Source organism: Grampus griseus (assembly GCF_964374135.1).
Source record: "Grampus griseus genome assembly, chromosome: 7".
Classification (NCBI taxonomy): Eukaryota; Metazoa; Chordata; class Mammalia; order Artiodactyla; family Delphinidae; genus Grampus; species Grampus griseus.
Window position 1 is genome coordinate 19,314,935 of NC_139001.1, and position 19,057 is coordinate 19,333,991.

A 19,057-nucleotide genomic window follows, 5' to 3' on the forward strand; every position below is an offset into this window, starting at 1 on the left:
TTCACCAGAAAACACATTATAAAGTGCCTGTCACTGTCCTGCAAGCTTCTTGGCCACAGCCAAGACTTAGTAACCAAGCTTTACAGTGAGCATGTTTAAGTTTACCCAGAAATGCCAACTAAGAGCTTACCAGTGAGCCATTCTCTCCTCTACAGGGAGGCTGGCAGGGGGTGGGGTGGGGAGGGGCCTCCGGAACCTAAGCTTTTCCAGTGCAGGTTTGCAGGTTCAAGGGCAGTACTGGTGCACCCTTCATCCCTTCTCCTCTCTTGTTTGGACTCACAGTCCAGAAACCCAGTGAATTCTCATGTAAGATAGAAAGATTTTCTTTATTAATGACCCCAACCGTGTTTCTTTAGATACAGGAGTTCTGAACTCAAATACTTAGGAGAAAACAAGTTAAGATTGCATTATCCTGCAACTCATTACCAGTAACATACTGCAAAGCAAAACAGCTTGGAAAAGAGGGGGAGGGGAAGGGGAGTGAGGGAGGGAAGATAAAGAAAAGGAATTAAGTTGATCAAGTGGAATTCGTTTTTTTCCTTTTTTTTAAAATTCTTGGGAACCATGAAGTCCTTGCAAGCACAGCTCGTTTTTGCAGATTATTTTCCAAACGTGTACAAAATGGAACCAAAACGGAGAATCCCTTAAGAACCTGAAGAGGTGCAACATTAAAAGCTACGATTATCCAGTAGCAAGTGTTCCAGCCTTCAGCTGCCAGCCGCTTCCTCTTCCTGTTCCCAAGAGTTAGCGGGATGAAAACGTCTTCCCCCTTCAAAAGCAGAGAGTAAGTGTGAAGGCTGGTTTCTGTTCACCTTTCCGTCCACCTCATGCTCTGGGCTAGGAATGGGGTCCCGGAAGAGACAGCAAACACGAGGTGGTAAGGTTCCTCAGGCAGAGGTATGTAGGAATTCCAGGCACGGGCTAAGGTCCAGCTTTCACAGAAATGTCTCATCATCTCTTCCTCCCTATTGAATACTTTGGGGTACCAAGTAATACCTGTGCTAATAAGCCCACGAGGACAGTAAATGTACCAAGTTAGACAGGAGAATCACCTGCCCACAATTTCTGGATGGCCTAGACCTATTTGCATTTCAGACTGGGCTCAATCCTCTTCCGAGTAAAGCATTCAGGGTCCTCCTACACAGTTTATACCTATTCGGGCTAGCAGACAGCAGTTCCTTAAATCTTTCACCACGGGGGCAGGACGTCCAAAGAAGCAACCTCCAAACTTCCAAGGTTAAAGGTGCTTCGTGCTGTCACGTGGTGACTACACTCAGCCACGGAACACCTGCCTGACTTAAGGTTCCTGAACTGGGGCGTCCTGTTCCACCCAGTTTCTCCCCAGAATAGCCAACTGTGGGAACAGGCTGGTTCCCGAAGATAGGGGTGCGCATTTGGTAAAGCATCCTGGAAGCTAGAGCTGAGAACTACGGGAAACTGAGGCAAAAATACAGGCGCTAAAGCTTTCCTGCCCTGATCGTCTCATCCAACCCCAAATGAAACTAAAATATTTTGTTATCCATTCCCCGGTAAAAAGCTCACGTGTATCCAATTCAGGCAGAGCTCTGCGGGGTGCTGACGGTTGGCTTCTGATCATAGCAGACCCGCCATGCGCCTTCATGCTGCTCTGGGTTCTGAAACCTCACACAGCAGGGCAGGGGTCCCGGCTTCTTCTGCCCACCCTTGGGAACACGATCTGGTTTTCAGGGTGGATGCAGTTGTTTACCTCACCCTTCTCCTTTCTGGGGCCCACCTCTGCCATTGACGTCATAGGACAGAAAAAGGCAAAGCTGTTCCTCGTAAGTTCCAGGAAGGAGGTTTATGGACAGTTTGCTCATTTCACGGATTCATCTCTTCCCAGTCCCCCATCAGGATAGGGAATTGTCCCTGCCCTCTGTCCACTGCACTCGCTTTGCAATGACCCCCCACGACCGCCTGCTGGCTGTGTTAACAGGGCAGGGGAGAAGCCGTGCAGGGAGACACTGGGTGGTGGCTGCCTGGTGGGCCCTTCTCCTGAATGGACAAGGCAGTTACAGGGCTGACGGTGACACAGCAGCTCATGATGCCCAGCCTTCCTGTTCGGTGGGCGACAGGCTGGCCAGGTCAGGTTGCCTTCTGCTGGCTCACCTCCTGGCCTCTACTGAACTGCCTGTCTCTTCACTGGGCCCTGAAAGTGGCACAAAATTGGCTGCCTCACACTCAAGGTCACCAAAGTGGTGTGGGTGAGAGAAGCAAGCAGGGAAAGGGGGACCTGTAAACTCTAGGACGGAGGCAAGGTTCTGCAGGGCAGCGAGAGCGTCCGTCCCCCAGGGCACACACCCTGCTGTCTCCCCCCTTGTGAGTTCTGCCTATTTTAGGGTATGCCACGAAGCTGGCATCTGTGGCTATGCCACGGTAGAAGGAATGATACTGCCACGGCACGTGGACACCTCTCTCTAAGCAGAGGATTGAGCTGTGGACTGAACACTCCGCTGGCTCTGGGCAGTGGGCGGAGCTATTATAGAGAAAGGCCTTTGGTACCAATTTCCTAACGAAGAGACAGGCAGCCTCTAAAGCCTAAAGAAGGCAGGGGCGACTTAACCTGTTCTGTATAAATGTCTGAGGTTAAAACCCTCTGCCCAGGCAAGCAAGCGTCAGACGCCTCTCTCACCCTGCTGAATGGCAGCAGGAACTAGCTGGGCAGAAGAGGCCAGGGGGAGGAGCCTGAAGCCCTAGGCACACCATACCTACTGAAGGCTCCCCCCAAGATTACGGGGTGCTGGCAAATGCACTGGCTGTGAGGGTTGTGGGTAGGCTTAGTTCACCTCAAGATTTTTAACTCAGTGGGCACAAAAGACAGCAGATCAGCACTTATTACTCTACCTGGAGAACAGGACTGCCTAAACTTCACCAGAGGGGGACCCAAGATCTGGCACCTGGCACAGACCCAAATCCCCAGGCCTCAGACCACGCTGGCCTCCTGCATGTAGAGCCTCACACCATTTAGGGCTCTCATCACCTCCATCCCTGATAAAGGTAACTTCCTCTCCATGCAAAATTCCTGCCGCGAAGTGGACCAGGAAAAAGAACACTTAGGGGTGGTTCCACACCTATTTACTCAACTAAATGTCCTTAAGCAAATTACTTCATTTCTCCAAGAAGACCCTGAGAAGGACAAGACTGGCCCCTCAACTCAGGCCCAAAGAGAACACAGCTGATGTCAGTAAAAAGGTCCCTCTGTATTTTATCCTAGCTGCCACTCTCCTCGCTTATAAAGATGTAGAAACAAGGAAACCCACTAAGAAGTGAAAACCTGTGTGTCCCATCTTTAGTCTGCTGGGCAGCTACAGGCCCAACCCTGCCTGCCTCACATGCAGCTACTGCCCAGACACACCTGGGCCACCGACACCACTACCTCCTTCTTGGTGAGCTTAGGAGAGGAAGGTGGTCCTTCTGCAGGACGGTGTGACTCACGTGATTGTTTTCATTTCTTTTTTCTCAGCATCTGGGCGTGCACGATTCAGCACCTTGAGGAAGTCAGATGTTTTTGCCCGCATACGTGTGTGAATATAGGCCTGGAGGCAAACACAATGGGCACTGAAGCAGAGTCATCTTCTAGAAAGACAGCTTTGCTCTAATTAGCAGAAATTATCAGGAAGGTCTGGGAATATCCACCCTAGGGTTGACACAGGGCCATGCAAGGAAGCATATATTCACCTCTCTGCTATGGGGAGGGGTGAGTGAGAGATGGAGAAAGGCCGTGATTTCTTGAAGCCTCTAGAACCACCTACAAGAGGTCATAGCAAGAGCCTGGAATACAGAGATGACTTTCTACGGCATCAGCTCTGGTGGAGAGAATGACCCAGAGCACAGGACACTGAGGCGCTGCAGCTGCTCTCACTCACCTTTGAGCACTTGATGTGGTAGTGCAGGTAGTCCCGGAACGTGTGGATCAGGTTGATGGTGTTGTCTCGAGCACTGGCGTTGGTGTGGCGAGGGAACAGCACTGGGCGGCGGTGGGGGAGGGGGATAGGCAAGGCGTCAGGGTCTAATAACACCAATGCCAAAGGGCGGGACGACCAGCAGCCTACAGTCAGCTCCATCTCTCCCTCCTTAAGGACCGTCCACTCATTTCATTATGCCTGGGCTTTGTCAGGGTTTCCTGCCAGTGAGTGCAAATGGAGGCGATCATGGTCGAAAACCAGAGCTCCTCAGGGAAAGGGTTTGGCCCTGGCATTCATTCCAGGTCTGGATTCTCTGGCTGTGCACTGTGAAATCTACTCCTTCTGCCACACACCTATGAGCTCCTGCCTCTGCAGCTCAGCAGTCTCTCTGGAGGATGACACTACTGGCTACCTGGGTGGACTGTGGAGCAATCAGGATTAGAGAACAAAGCCTGCCTGTCCTAGGTCCTTGGTGCTGAAGCAGAGTAAGTCTTCAGATAAACTAGATCCACAGAGGGTCATGTAGTCTGTGGTGAAAACCGAACAGCAAGGGAGAAGGATCTGAGCGCTCTTGATGAGGATGGGCAGGAGAAGCTGCTTTGGCTGGGGGCTGAGAAAAGCCCCCCTGCCGCCAACCCCCTGAAGCCCTGTGCAGTCACTCAGCCCTGCGCCTGGGCCAACCTGCACACCTCTCCTTCTGGCTCCCTGGAGCCCTCTCTATCTTCTGCACCCACTCTACTCAGTGGTCTCACCATAAGCAAAATCCTCAAGTATAAAGATTTGTTGAAATGAAAAGGAATGCCTCATAAGAAAGGGTGGGACCCCTGTGTCAGCTTGCCCTGAGAGAAAAGAGCACCAGGCCAGGAGATAACAGCATTGCAAAGGTGCTGAGATGCTAATGACTGTAAGTTTACCATCAGTTTAGGTACCATAAAGAGAGATGCTGCCAAATTAAACTGTGGCAGCCTGCGAATTGTGAGCTGTGTGCCAAACTCAGAGAGTAACGTGAAAAAACAATGTACCTTAGATTTAATGAAACCTGGTAAATCAACTCGCTCATCTTTGATAAACTGGTGCACCTTCAGCACTGAGGTGAATTAAAGAAAACTCCAGAAAGGGGGACATTTTAGTGGCATCTGGGGCAGTGGGTGAACAAGCTGCGGTTCTAAACCGTCAGCTATAATGATGAGCCAGCTCACTAGGCTGAAGCAACTGTAACAGGGGAGCATGTGAATTTTTTCAGGGGGAAAGTGGAGTAAGTGAATCATGGCTGGAGCTCTGGTCTAAATCAGCAAAAAACCAAGAAACGCCAAAGGACACAGTATTCCCACCCAGCTGCTTAGCAATGCTTACATGGCCCTAACTCCTCACACTTGGTATCACAGGCTACACTTTTTTCCTTAGGATTTAGGAAAAACAGGGAAAAAAGGAAAATGATTACTGTATAAAAATAGCACTCGACCTGTACTAGCGTCCGTGGCAGGCCTCCTACAGTCATGGCAGCGGCAACAGGAATGATCGATATGCCTGCTTTCACCCCCGCCCCCCTTAACCACTTCAACTGCAGTATGAACCCATCAAGGTGCGCAAACGCGGCAACCCGCCCCGCTCACCGAAGGTAATGTAGCCGATGTTGTCGCCCACGGCGGCATCGGTGTCTTTCAGCTCGAGAGGAGGTTCCCTGTGGCTAAAGAGGACCTGTGGGGCTGTGTGGCTGGCTCTGCGTCCTTCTTTGAACTCCTGCCAGGATGAAGCAAAAAGCAACCAGAAGAGAATCTGGTGTGAGATGAACGGCAACTTACGCTCCAGGGTGTGCCCTATGGGTGTGACCTCTGAGCCCTCTGACCAGCAGAGGCTAATAATAACCTACACCTAATGTGAAATATTACAAGTGCTGGCTGCTATCAATGCACTTCAGATTCAGAGGAGAGATCACAAAGTACTTAACAAGCCCGATCCTCAATGAGTGTGGAAAAGCACTGTTAATCCTTTTGCCTTTCTCTTGTTCTGGAAGAACATAGGTGATAAAATTACTTCTGAGACTAAACAGACAGCAAATTGCAAAGCACTGGGAGAACCAGATTACATTCAGGATAATGACTACTGCTTATTAGTCTCTTTTGATTTAATGTGAAAAGAGGTTACATTTTTCAGGAAATTTAAAAAATTTCTGGGTGAATGGAACCCAAGCTTTAGCGTAAGACTTCAAGTTAGGGACTTCCCTGGTGGTGCAGTGGTTGAGAATCCGACTGCCAATGCAGGGGACATGGGTTCAATCCCTGATCCAGGAAGATCCCACATGCCGCGGAGCAACTAAGCCCGTGAGCCGCAACTACAGAAGCCCATGTGCCACAACTACTGAGCCCGAGTGCTGCAACTACTGAAGCCCGGTGCCTAGAGCCCGTGTTCCGCAACAAGAGAACCCACCACAATGAGAAGCCTGCGTACCGCAACGAAGAGTAGTCCCCACACAACCAAAAAAAAAAAGACTTCGAGCTGAAGTCTTAACTCATTTAACCTTTGCACACAAAGCCCTTTATGAGCTGACCGATTTTTCATCCCTCCTCTCACCCCACCTCCACTTCTTCCAGTTTCATGAATACTATGCTTTCTCTGGGCTCTGAGCCTTTGCACAAGTCTTGTTTCACTGAGGTAACTTAGACCCTGTTACTGTTTATAATTCATCAATGAGAACTTTAGACCAAATTTAAGCCCTTCTTGGGAGAAGACAACAATGTTAAAGAAGTTGAGCAGTCTTAGTGTTCACTGAGAAAAGGAGACTGTGTGACATGAGAATTGGAAGTCCGACTTTTGACTCTCGCTCTAGAACGGCCGTGGATGAAATCACCACCACCCTGCATAAGAGCTCACCCTTGACAAAATGTATCCACCCTCACCAAACTACAGAAAAATGCCTAAGGAAGTAAAACACCAGGCCATTCCTTCCATGTTCTAATCTCCACATCTCAAGCTTTCCCAATCTATACATTCCTGTGTAAATAGACAAGTGATACAATGAATCCCTGTCTCAACCCAGATCTGCAAGAACAGGACTAGATTTTCCAGTCATGCCAGTAAAACCGCCGATTCAAATTCTCTGAGTGATGGCAGAAGGATGGAACCAAAGGCTTTCCAAGGTCTCTGAGTTTTATGAGTATACTGAAAGCATGTTATATAGCCATTTGGTCTGCAACGCTCTTCTACTGCTGCTCAGATATGACCTCTTCTATAACGTTATCTCCAATAGCCTGGGGGTAGCTGGCTGCTCTCCCCTCAGGGTTCCCATGTCTTTTCTCTACTGTGATACTTTACTATTCATTAATGCATCTGGCTTCCCCACCAGGTTGTGAAAGTTCCTCAAGCCAAGGATCCTGCTTTTATTCATCTCTGTATCTAGTCCTCTGCCCTTCAAAGAGGCTGTCTAGCACATGGCTTGCTGAATGAAAGAAAGCACCTCTACCCTAGCTGACTTCAGTGCCAGTGTCAGGACACTGTAAAGGAGCAGGGACTATGTTTCCATTTGCAGGTAGGAGAATACGCACTGATCAGCAAGCCTTCAGTAAACGAGGAAGGATAACACCTGAGGAGGTCTAATGCCCAGTCTGGGATCTCGCCTGTTTCACCACCCTGCCTCCTGAGCTCACTGCGTGGCTTCTAAAGGTTGGTGGGAAATAAATTAACATCACTGGGTTAGGTTAGCTCCCCTTTGAATTTTGTTCCCCAAAGGAAAAATACTTGGAGAGGGAGGAAAGGATCCAAGATCATTCAAAATGGAAATTCTTAAAGCAAAGCTTGTGAGATTGCCCTTCTCTAGAAAACACCTTTCATTCTGCAACTGGGTTGGGAGGTTCTCTAAGTTCTGTCAGTTTTCCTCTTTAGCCTCGGGGGAGAAAACAGAACAGATAATAACTGCCCGCCAGTATTTTCTTGTGTTTAGTAAGCTTCCTGAAGGCTCCAGTTCACTGGCACACGTGGCATTCACAACCAGCTGGAGTATTTGTAAGCCTGTGGTGACTTGGCAGCATTTCAACAGTTCTGTATATGGAAAGTGATACATTTCAAACCTTTCAGACTTGGTTAACAATATACATCTGATTTGGGGCTATCCTTTAGGCAATCTCATGTTTCTCCTTGGTTTTCTCTCTTACATAACACTTAAAAGCCAATCAACCCACCAACCAGCAGCTCTCTTTTCCTTAGTGTCTTTGTTACATATGTATCAGCAATACTGCCTCTTTTTTCTCCCTCCAGCTGGGATGTCTTTTGAACATCACAATACTATTTCTTTCCTCCATCAAAGCACAAATGACCACAGGAAGTTTAGAATAAACGCAAATATACACAGAAATTTAGTATATGATAAAGGTAGCATCTTAAAATCAGTAGTGTAAACATGGGCTTTTAAATAATTGCTGCTGGGACCAGTGGGTAGCCACTTAGAAAAAAAGATGTATCCACCTTTCATACCATGTACCAAGAGAAACTCCACACAGGTAATAAGATTTATGTGTAAAATATGAAACTATAAAAACACCAGGAAAATAATACAGGTAAACTTCTTTATAACCTTGCAGTAGGGAAGGAGTTTCTAACTATGACTCAAAATCTGGAAGCCATAAGAGGTTGACCAATTTAACTATGTGAAAATAAAGTTCTGCATGGGGAAAAAGCAAAACAAAACAACAACAAAAACAACTCACAAAGTCTAACGACCAACTGGAAAAAATATTTGCAATTCTTATCACAGAAAAAGGGCTAATCTCCCTAGCATATGAAGAAATTGAGAAGATCAATAACCCAACAGAAAAATGCATAGGGGACATAAAGAGACATTTCACAGGAAAAAAGAAACAAATAGCCTGCAGCATAAAAAAAGATGTTTTGACCTTGTTCATAAGAAAAGTAGATAGCATTTTTAACCTGTCAGATTGGCAGAAATCCAAAAGTTCAACACTTTGGGGAAATGGACACTCTCATGCATTGGTGGTGGGAGGGCAAATGGCACAACTTCTATGGAGAAGAGTTTGGCAATGCCCTCCAAAATTACTCACTTTGAATCAGTGTTCCCAGTTCAGGAAAATATCCTATAGATACAACCCCACATGTATACAGGTAGCAAGGGGCCTCAAAAGGGGCATCTTCACAATTGCCTAAGAGGCAAATTGCTTCTGTCTTGTCTCTGAACATGGAGAAACCAGTGGTTTCCACTTAACTTCTCTTACTTACTGAACTAACTTAAAGATCTAATAATATAAAAAAATCCTAGCTCACCATACTCCAATGTCCAAAAGGGTAACTATTGTTTCTATTGCTTTTCAGGTAATAAGCGTTGAAATGAGGATATCTACCAGATTTTCCCTGGTGCTCAGCTCACACGCCTACAAAGATAATGCCCCAAAGCCGAGCACTGGGACATCCTTATGAGTGGGGAATGGAAACTCCCTGTTTTTTTCCTTACGGCAGCAATAAGCATCCCTCTAAGTCTGCCTGCCAAATGACAAAAGCAGGGACTGTGCTCTGCCCCGGTTGGAGGTGCGTATGCCGGCATGAGAAAACAGAGACCTGCAGCAAGCAGATAGTGACCACAAGGAACTGCAAACAGCCTCCCCAGGTCACAACACTCTGTGCTGGGCATCCACTGTTCTCCCTTCTCCTAGAAATTTAAAACAACTAGGCCCAGGACAATGATCAGATGATTTATTCTGGAGGGGAAAACCAGCCAAATAAGTCCAGCTTTCTATGGTCATTTCAAATAAATTACCTCAGCCTTTGAGTTTGGAGAGGGAGGCAGGGCAGATGGCTTCCTGAGCACTGCCTTCTCACATGGTGCCAGTCCCATCACTCACTGGAGAAACTGTCAGTGCAAAAATGCAGACTTTCTTTTTCCTTTTAGAAGTGCCCTACCACATGTACTTTGAGGGAGAGCTTAAGTTCACATGCAAAAAAGAACACACAAAATTCTCCTAAGGAACAAATCTCCAGTACACTCTCCAAGATCAGATCTGTCTAAAGTATAAAAATAAGTTAAGATGTTGTCTGGGATAAAATGGAACAAGACTGGTAAAAAAACAGCCAAATCTAAATATATAGTTCATAGCTTTTAAAATTAGCTTGTCAGTCTGGATTTAGCCCAATTTCTGAGCTACTGCATTTAATTCCCCTGTCAATTCTGCATAGAAACGCATGAAATGCCTGCCTGAGGCGTACATTTAGGACCTAAGATATACATATCTATATATACATGTACATACACACACACTTTCGTAAGTTTGAGTACTCTCAAATGCTGCGTCAATATTCCAATTTTTCTGCACAGGGACTACAAAATTAGTTTCTGATTAATTAGCTTAAACACAAAAAGCCATGGGCTTCCCTGGTGGCACAGTGGTTAAGAATCCACCTGCCAATGCAGGGGACGTGGGTTCAATCCCTGGTCCGGGAAGATCCCACATGCCACAGAGCAACTAAACCCATGCGCCACAACTACTGAGCCTGTGCTCCAGAGCCTGCGAGCCACAACTGCTGAAGCCCGCACACCTGAGCCCGTGCTCTGCAACAAGAGAAGCCACCACAATGAGAAGCCTGCACACGGTAACAAAGAGTAGCCCCCGTTCGCCGCAACTAGAGAAAGACCGCGCGCAGCAACAAAGACCCAACACAGCCAAAAATAAATAAATTTATAAAAACAAAAAAACCCAAAAAGCCACCACAGATGGATCAAACTGAGAATATCCTTTTTGAAGATTTCCCTAGCCACTTAGAATGGCTACACATAAAGTATTCTCACTATATTAAGCACAATTGTCTTTCAACCTAACCTGGCAAAAGAGATTCTGTCCCAGAATTCTTAAACCTCTTCACCCTGCTAAGGAACAGAATGAACCTACAAGTGTTTTGAAATTTAACCACTGTACTAGATTTTGAATGCTGAGCCATCTCAGAAGAAACCAGCCAGGATACCACTTCACCAATGAGCTCTCACATCCTAAAGCCAGCAACTGGTTAGCAGACAGCATGACAAAGCCACAGCGGGTGTGTTGTGTCAGACCTGAGTCCAACCGTACCAGAAATCCAATTTCAAAGTGTCCTGCTAAACCCATTACTCTTCTAGTAGATGAGCTTCTTCTGAGGGAGGCACTCCCTCCATGGGGGCCTCGGTCAAACTCAGGCCCCTTCTCGTCACTGTCAGTTCGACAACTCTACCCTATTAATGCATTACCTACTACTTAAGAATTTTCTCTAGATTCCATTCTAAAAAGACTTTATTTGGGACTAAGCCAAGCCAGTAGACCTTGCTGGAAACTTGAGGAAACATAAGAGGGCAGGAAATGCGACCAAGCTTTAAATTAAAGACCCCATGGCAGGAAGGATGCTTAATATTCAGTCATTTTGTCAGTATGTTTAATATTCAATTCACCCTCTAGTCCAGTCCTGCAAAAGGGCTAAATCCACCAAGAAAAAAAATTCAGTGAGTTTGATGGGGGCTGTTTAATCAAAGGAGCTGCCAGTTCTATGGTCATGGTGTGCTTTGATGACGAGGTGTAAGTCACCAGGCCATGGCTCCCCCCACAAGATGTCTGCTCCATACCTGCATGAACACCTTTCCAATGACCACATCGTCGTCATCCTTAAACACTGTGCTGAAGACTACTGTGACTCTGTCCTTTTTAGACTCAACATACCTGAGGGAAACAAAACCCATGAGAGTGAGTGCAGAACCAGAACAGGGTTTTGTCAAGAACTTGATCTACAAGTGAAGTAGGAGGGTAAAGTCACGAATCTGTTAATTCATAAAACAAGGTGGCCAACAAAGTCAGTATAATAAATGCATGCCTAAATAAATAAATAAATAAATAAATGCCCTATGTGAGGCAAGAGATGAAAATCACCCAAAGTGGATGTTATTAACTTGTCTACATGCTCCGACATGGAATCCAGAGTTAGTGATTCTCAGAATTCCACTTTAAAGAATGTATTCCTTTATATACTATGAGACTCATAGCATGTAGATGATCCAAGAGTTGCAACAACACAGAACCTACAGTCACCCTCTGCCTCCCGATTATCCAGCTATACTACTGAAGGGGACTCAAAATGATGGTGCCTTCAAGGAGAGCACTGGATTCTCTTTTCATCTTTTGCCAACTTTCAGTATCTGGAGACAAGAAGTGGCCTTTCTCCCTCAACACTTACATCCTGGGTTAAAAAATTTTATGAGAAAGACACTTGGGGGATTCACACAATAGAGTTTAAGGTTTGACTTAGCCGAATGACTTTCAGTAAGCATGCGTGACAGCCACACCAGGCTTCAGGACCAAATTCTATACTCACATGGTCTCATCATCCCTATAATGGATAACTGCCCTGTTCTCTCCTTCCTTGCCCTCTTCTTGGAATTGGAAATATTTCTCAAAGACAGAGGCAAAACAGTTTCGTTTCAACATGCCAGCCTGATGCACGATGGAATCCTTGGATGCAGGCAGATTTTCAAGGTCATATAGCAAAGAGACATTGTATCCTGGAGGGGAAAAAAAAACACCCAACAATTATATTAAAAAAAACTTTACAGGTTCTAATGACATTTTATTTTGTCTCAATGTCTATACTTTTAACCCAGGTAGAAAGCTGTCCATTCCCATTTACTTCAAAGGGCAAATGAGATGAAATAAAAAATCTTAATTCTTGCAGAATTACTGTAAATATATATATAGCTAATTAACAGATAATATGCAAAAATTTGAATCAATATCAAAGATGACTGATTACAAATAAGGAATGGGAGGAAGTCATAATCCTGGAAACTTCATTAGAAATTTAATGTTCCAGACACAGCTGTGAAGGGGGCTGAAGATGCTATCAAGCTATAATATGAGTTACATATTTTCCTCATGAGGTTTAACATGCCAAGTGCCAACACGGCCAGCAGTTGGGTTGCTTTTTGATAATAAAATATACCCGCTTACATGCTATCACAAACCCTGAGGATGGAGGTAGGGAAAAAAACCTAAAAAGGGGAAAAAAAAGGGTACATATACCTCCCCAATAGATTTGTGTACCCTGTAAAATTTTCAAGGTGTTTTAAAATATTTGACTTCATTTGATCTCCATAAGAATTCTTTGGGGACTTCCCTGGTGGTGCAGTGATTAAGAATCCGCCTGCCAATGCAGGGGACACGGGTTTGAGTCCTGGTCCGGGAAGATCTCACATGCCGCAGAGCAACTAAGCCTGTGCGCCACAACTGAGACTGCGCTCTACAGACCGCAAGGCAAAACTACTGAGCCTGCGTGTCGCAACTATTGAAGCCCGCGCGTCTAGAGCCCGTGCTCCACAAGAGAAGCCACTGCAATGAGAAGCTCTCACACTGCAACGAAGAGTAGCCCCCTCTCACCACAACTAGAGAAAGCCCGCGTGCAGCAACGAAGACCCAACGCAACCAAAAATAAATACATAAAATTAAAAAAAAAAGAATTCTTCGAAATAGGTAGGCTAGAATATGGTTATTCTCATTTTAAAGGGAAAAAGAGGTTCAAAGAAGCAAAGTGCCAGGCCAAATGCAGCATGATATAAAGGTGGAGGCAACTCTTTCTTGAGCTGAACAAAAACTGGGTCCAAATCCTGGCGTTGACACTTCTGGCCTTGGACAAATTGCCTAACTTCTACAATTCCTGCATCTGTTAAAAAAAAAGGGTGGTGAGTTGGGGGAGGCTGTTGGGAGAATTAAAAGAACACACAGTATTTAAAGTGCCTGGAACATAGCAGGTCATCAATAAACGGGGCAGAACAGAGACTGAAGTCTGAGTGTACTGACCACTACACTATTCTGCCTCCTTTATAGCGTGTCCAGCACAAATTCCAACAAGGCTGGGATGCTTTATTTTATAATCTAGTCAAATAATACCTGCCCAAAAATCTATAGATGATTCTGCAAGAGTATCTGTACATCACTGAGGATCATTTCATATTCTAGACAACTGATCGCAATAATTTTGCCAGAACTGTATAGATTTCACAGTTCCAAGTATCTTAGACCTTTATACTTTGTTACTATTTAATTTTTTCCCAAAAGCATTCCTGGGGTCTGTGTTTTTTGTTGGATCTATCCTCACTGAGAGCACTGGCTGGCTATCTAAATCTCTGTTCTAGACAGTGCTTAGCACATTTTTGGCACTCCAATATTAAATAATACCAATCACCATTCCATTTTGGATACCTGAAAACCAGATAAATAGACCACAAGATTAGATTAAAAAAGAAAATATTTAAACTTGAGGTTTGCTATTTTTAAGAAGCCAAATAAAACAAACGAAATAAAACTATAACTGAAGCCAGACTTAAGTACGGCTTCTGACATGATGAACAGAACATACTGAAGAAAAGTAAAAATCTAGTATGCCCTGCTGAGTTTTCCAAACTTGCCTAGATAAATCCATAGAAAAAGAGGAAGAGACATGCTACCTTCACATCTTTTTATACTTTGCACTCGCCTGAACACAAGGTCTGCAATTTGGTAGCGTGTGCTTTAGCAAAGAAAGCGGAAGAGAAGGCCCAGAGACAGAAACATAAGCTCTCTGAGTTATACTCTGCTTGTTCTGATAGATTTTAGGATCTGAGCGGTGACAAGCATGTCTGAGAGTTCCTTTATGCTTTTTCTGCTATAGTTCTTTTTTTTCCTTTCTTTCTGAAATTCCTTGATTCCTCTTAAAGCCTACAGTGTTATTTATCTTTTGGCTTTTATTTCTGAGATACGTTTGGACCATCAATTTGGGGATTAACACATTTCAGTATTCTTTAGGAGTGCAAAGCTCTCATCCATAAATACTCCTAGTAGCAAGTTACATTCCAAAGGCGCTTTTTCTTTATTAGATATTTTGTTTCCAAAGCAGCATATAAGAGTCACAGGAAGGTATTCTAATGGGAATGGTGAGATGGTGTCATGTTGTTGTTGTTGTTTTGCAGTACGCGGGCCTCTCACTGTTGTGGCCTCTCCCGTTGCGGAGCACAGGCTCCGGACGCACAGGCTCAGCGGCCACGGCTCACGGGCCTAGCTGCTCCGCGGCATGTGGGATCTTCCCGGACCGGGGCACGAACCCGTGCCGTGTCCCCTGCATCGGCAGGTGGACTCTCAACCACTGCGCCACCAGGGAAGCCCTGTTGTTGTTTTTAAAGTAACTTGTTAAAAGAGACAGACACACCTTCCTTTTTAGAAGGATTTGTTAGTCAAGGTACCACAGTCACAGGATTTGAGTAACAAATATTATGTTCAAACAGTCTTACAACTTGGTCCTGACTATGCGGCCCCGGCTAGACACCTCAGAATTTGAAACTACCACTTAATCATAGGGATAAAAATACTGTTTATTTTTTTCTACTTTAAACTTCCTTTAAAGCTGTGTAACATAGCTGTTCTAATCAAGGATGGCCATGGTGTTTCCAATACCTCTGGCCATGAAGGAGGCAGAGATCACTGATCAGAACAGATGAAAGGGGCTGAAATTTTTGTTACTTGAAAATGTGAGAATAGTTGTGAATATTGCTTTTCCTTCTCCAAATGTACAGTGTACAAACGTTACTAGGGGCTGGGAGGGAGACTCAATGTTTGCTTAGTCTTCTCAAAAGGCATTTTAATCATCATGGGCAAACAAAGGTGGCCCTCTGGCTGAAACATTAAGGGAGAGTCATTAGGCCTTAGCCAGTAAATGTTAAAAATGGCATACGTCAATTCTCTGTGTGACTATAACAATAATGTGTACCATTACTGGACAATGCAAACCCCTTAAAAGCTATTTTTATGGAAAGAGTTGAAGTGGGAACTGAACTAATGCAAAAATATTTGTAAGATGAATTAACATTTAAACGAAATCCTTTGGCTAAAAAAAGCATAGCACAAAAAAGGACAGGTCTCTTTCTATGTCATCCCACAGCTGCTCACATTACTACATACCTGACTCTGGATTTACCAAAAAACTCCCGTACACTCTCTTTAATAACTAGAAAACACAAAAACAAATAGGTTAATTCAAAGTCCATGATAATTTCATTATTTTCAAAGCACTGTGCTGGCTAAGCTTTTCCTAAGCCAGCGTTCTTCCTAAGTTTCAAATGGCGAATGAGAAACTGGATAGAGGGGGAAGCAGATTTATCTGAGTTACCAAGCAAATCACTCACAGAACTGCAATTAACTCCAAAAGGTTGGTCTAGGATCTGTGTTTCAATCAATGTTCACCCTTTACTCTTTTAGGACTCAGTCACACCCGTTACATGACGAGATACAACCAGAACTGTCGGGAACTGATTCCAGTTAGCTTGCTTATCTTGTATGCTTTAAAATTATTTAGCTCACCATCATCTTTTTTTAAAAGACAAAAAGCAATGGATAACTGAATCTTAGCCAGTTATTTATGCTGGTGGGTCCACAGAAGCTTGTACTCTCTAAATGTCTTTTTCTCAAAACCAACAAACAGCTGGCTACTTCCCAGCTTTTTGGAGTAAATGATAAAACAAGAGCCCCTTTTACACCTTCTTATTTTTTCTCTGCCGGTATGACTGCTCTCCCTGGTAGAAACTGCTCCTAGGCTGACATGGTTTAAGAAACAAACTTTTTATTCGGGAAGGAACAGTTCTGACTTAAACGTTATATGGGACATATTAAGCGGAAGAAAGGCAGTTATTTGAAGAGAGAAAAAAAATATTAAAGTCACTAGAATTTAATAACCTCTCAGTATTTAGTAGTCTTTATATGTTTAAGAGGCAAAACACAGACAGGGCTTATTACTATGTCTCCTTAAAACCTTACACTTAGGGAGGCAAGGTGTCATCACTATTTTACAGGAAGGTAGAACTGAGGCCAATATATTAACCCTCAATAGTATAACAGGCTGTAGGGTTTTGTCTCTAGGCATCCAATTTCTAACTCTATGCCACCACAAACACACTAATGATTCTCTTGCATTTTCTGGGCTATCAAAAAAAGAGGTACTGAATCTAAGACAAGTTACCAAGTTAAAAATGAACAAGGGTACAAACTTGTTTTAATTGTAAGAGTGGCATGTGTGTTTTAAAGGATCCCACTAGCCAGCGAAAAGCACTGCGAACACAGGCAGCACTAGAGTGGAGGTCCATGTGAGCAGGGCCTCTGTCTCGTTCACTCCTGTGGTCTCATTGCCCATCTCTGACATCCGGGGACTCATAATAGATCTGAGCAAATGTCGATGCTTTTCTTCTAACCTTATTTTCAATGTACCCTCTAGGTTATTTAAAACAAACACAACAAACAAACCAGGAGCAAACCATTTATTTCACGTCCCATTTAAAAAAATTATCACATGGTAGGTTCTTTCCCCCCATTCTTAAATATTCTTTAGTATTCCACATATCAATCATTATCCTATAGCTGGAAGAAATTCTCAACATGCAAAACTTGGATACTAGGGTGGACCTCACTGCATGAATCAGTGACCACACTTTTTGTATAAAGGTAAAAGATAAGTAATGTCACATGTAGTTCCTATTTGGTGACCATACAGCCACTGTAAGGTATCTCTTTTACAGAAGAGGAACTAAAGGGAGAAGTTCAAGGTCATAGAGTCTGTTGACCTTCAGGTGTCCCATATACCACTTCTCCTTAACTGTCTGGGGGAAAAATAAAGTAACACACATATCCCATTAACAATTTTAACTAGCTACAATTCTGTACTGTGTGTACTTGGAGGAAGGGAAAATCAGATGTGGGAGAAACCACAGCACCTAAGATTTAGTTTAATTCCAAGTTACCAAATTAATACTCTGAGATCTAAGAGGTTTTTAGAGCCAAAATTACACCACATTCAACTCCTTTGCGCCCTCCTCTTGGCAAAACCTGCCAGCGCTTCCCTGCTGACTTCACTTGCACTTTTAACCATGATTCACTTTTCAATTTGTGCCCCCTCTTTAACAGGCCACCAGAAGTTCAGACCTTCCCACCCCAGCAGCTGAGGCTTTCTGCTTTGAAAAAGGGCCTGTGACAAAGTAACAAGCTTCCTGTGGTTATCCCAGGCTGGTCACTGTTTAACCAACCCAGGGAGCCATTTACTGTGCACTCTGCCCCAACACTGCCAATGTTACGTACTCCACCCACTTGAGTGGGTGGGGCTGTTTCTTTGACCCTTGTGGTACCTACGAGAATAGCAATGTGTTCTGGAGTTCTACCATAAGGAAAGCACAGATTGGAAAGGAGATTTAAGAAATCTAGCTTAACACTTTCTCTCCCTCCCAAGGATTGTTCTTATTGCACCTATATCTTTAAAGAGAGAGGACTATCTAGGGAGAATGATCACACAATTTTTTAGTTGTTTGTTCAAATGTTCAACAGTTCTTTCCAGGTAGTTGTCTTCTACTTCATCTAATGCCCGGCCAGCTTAACGCCATTTGTTTCCCCTTGCTCTTCATCTGGTAAAGAGTCAGCCAGTATCACTTATATAATTAATAATCTTTCAAATGCTTTAAAAGACTAGGTCTTTCTCCTGAAGCTCTTCCTTTTCTGGTAAAATAACCCTGAATACAAATTCTCTAAACCATCCTTCTTCCCTTGAATTTATGAGGCAAATCAGAAAAGGTTTTAGCTCTACCCTTGAACTTACAGGGCAAACCAATCACATATGAAGAAGGAAGGGAAGTGACGGTGTATGGCTCTTGGTATTCTTCATGGTTAACATCAATTTTAATTTTTATTGTTAAGATTTTGATTATACTCTTTTGCAAACAGCCTTTTTCATTACATAAATTTTAAAGAAGTCAAAAGCTACTACTCTTAATCAGAAAGAAAATATATCTGATTTCATTCACCAGACTGTATCTTCATTCACCAGATTAAGGAGAACCTACTTTGTTAAAACTAAAAGATATTTGAAAACTGATTCAGGAACTGAGTCATACTTCCTGCTTTGAGACCCAACCACAACGTGCACACACTGGTGTAATAGCATTTTCTTTCTTCCATAAATGGCTCTCCCCAGAGCAAACATAGTTCAACAGGAACCAAACCCATTGAAAGAAGCCAGTGAATAAAGCATGGCCATCAGAGTTTCAAAATGCATGGACACCCTTTCTTATTTCCCCTAAGGTAGTCATAAAGAAGAGCAGATATTTAAAGAGGCCA

At 44.1% G+C, this 19,057-nt stretch overlaps 1 protein-coding gene across 1 annotated transcript in view; it reads right to left on the reverse strand.

Moving 5' to 3' along the window:
- Positions 1 to 307: 307 nt before the first annotated feature.
- The window catches only part of ARPC2 (actin related protein 2/3 complex subunit 2), a 29,625-nt gene continuing 10,875 nt past the window's right edge, over positions 308 to 19,057 (reverse strand). The window contains exons 5-11 of the mRNA XM_082658141.1: positions 15,866 to 15,911; positions 12,255 to 12,441; positions 11,512 to 11,605; positions 5,537 to 5,663; positions 3,885 to 3,985; positions 3,454 to 3,554; positions 308 to 769 (exon numbers count right to left, since the gene is read on the reverse strand). Coding sequence (XP_082514267.1) covers positions 745 to 769; positions 3,454 to 3,554; positions 3,885 to 3,985; positions 5,537 to 5,663; positions 11,512 to 11,605; positions 12,255 to 12,441; positions 15,866 to 15,911 — 681 coding nt within the window. The 3' untranslated portion in view covers positions 308 to 744. The remainder of the gene's footprint in view (positions 770 to 3,453; positions 3,555 to 3,884; positions 3,986 to 5,536; positions 5,664 to 11,511; positions 11,606 to 12,254; positions 12,442 to 15,865; positions 15,912 to 19,057) is intronic.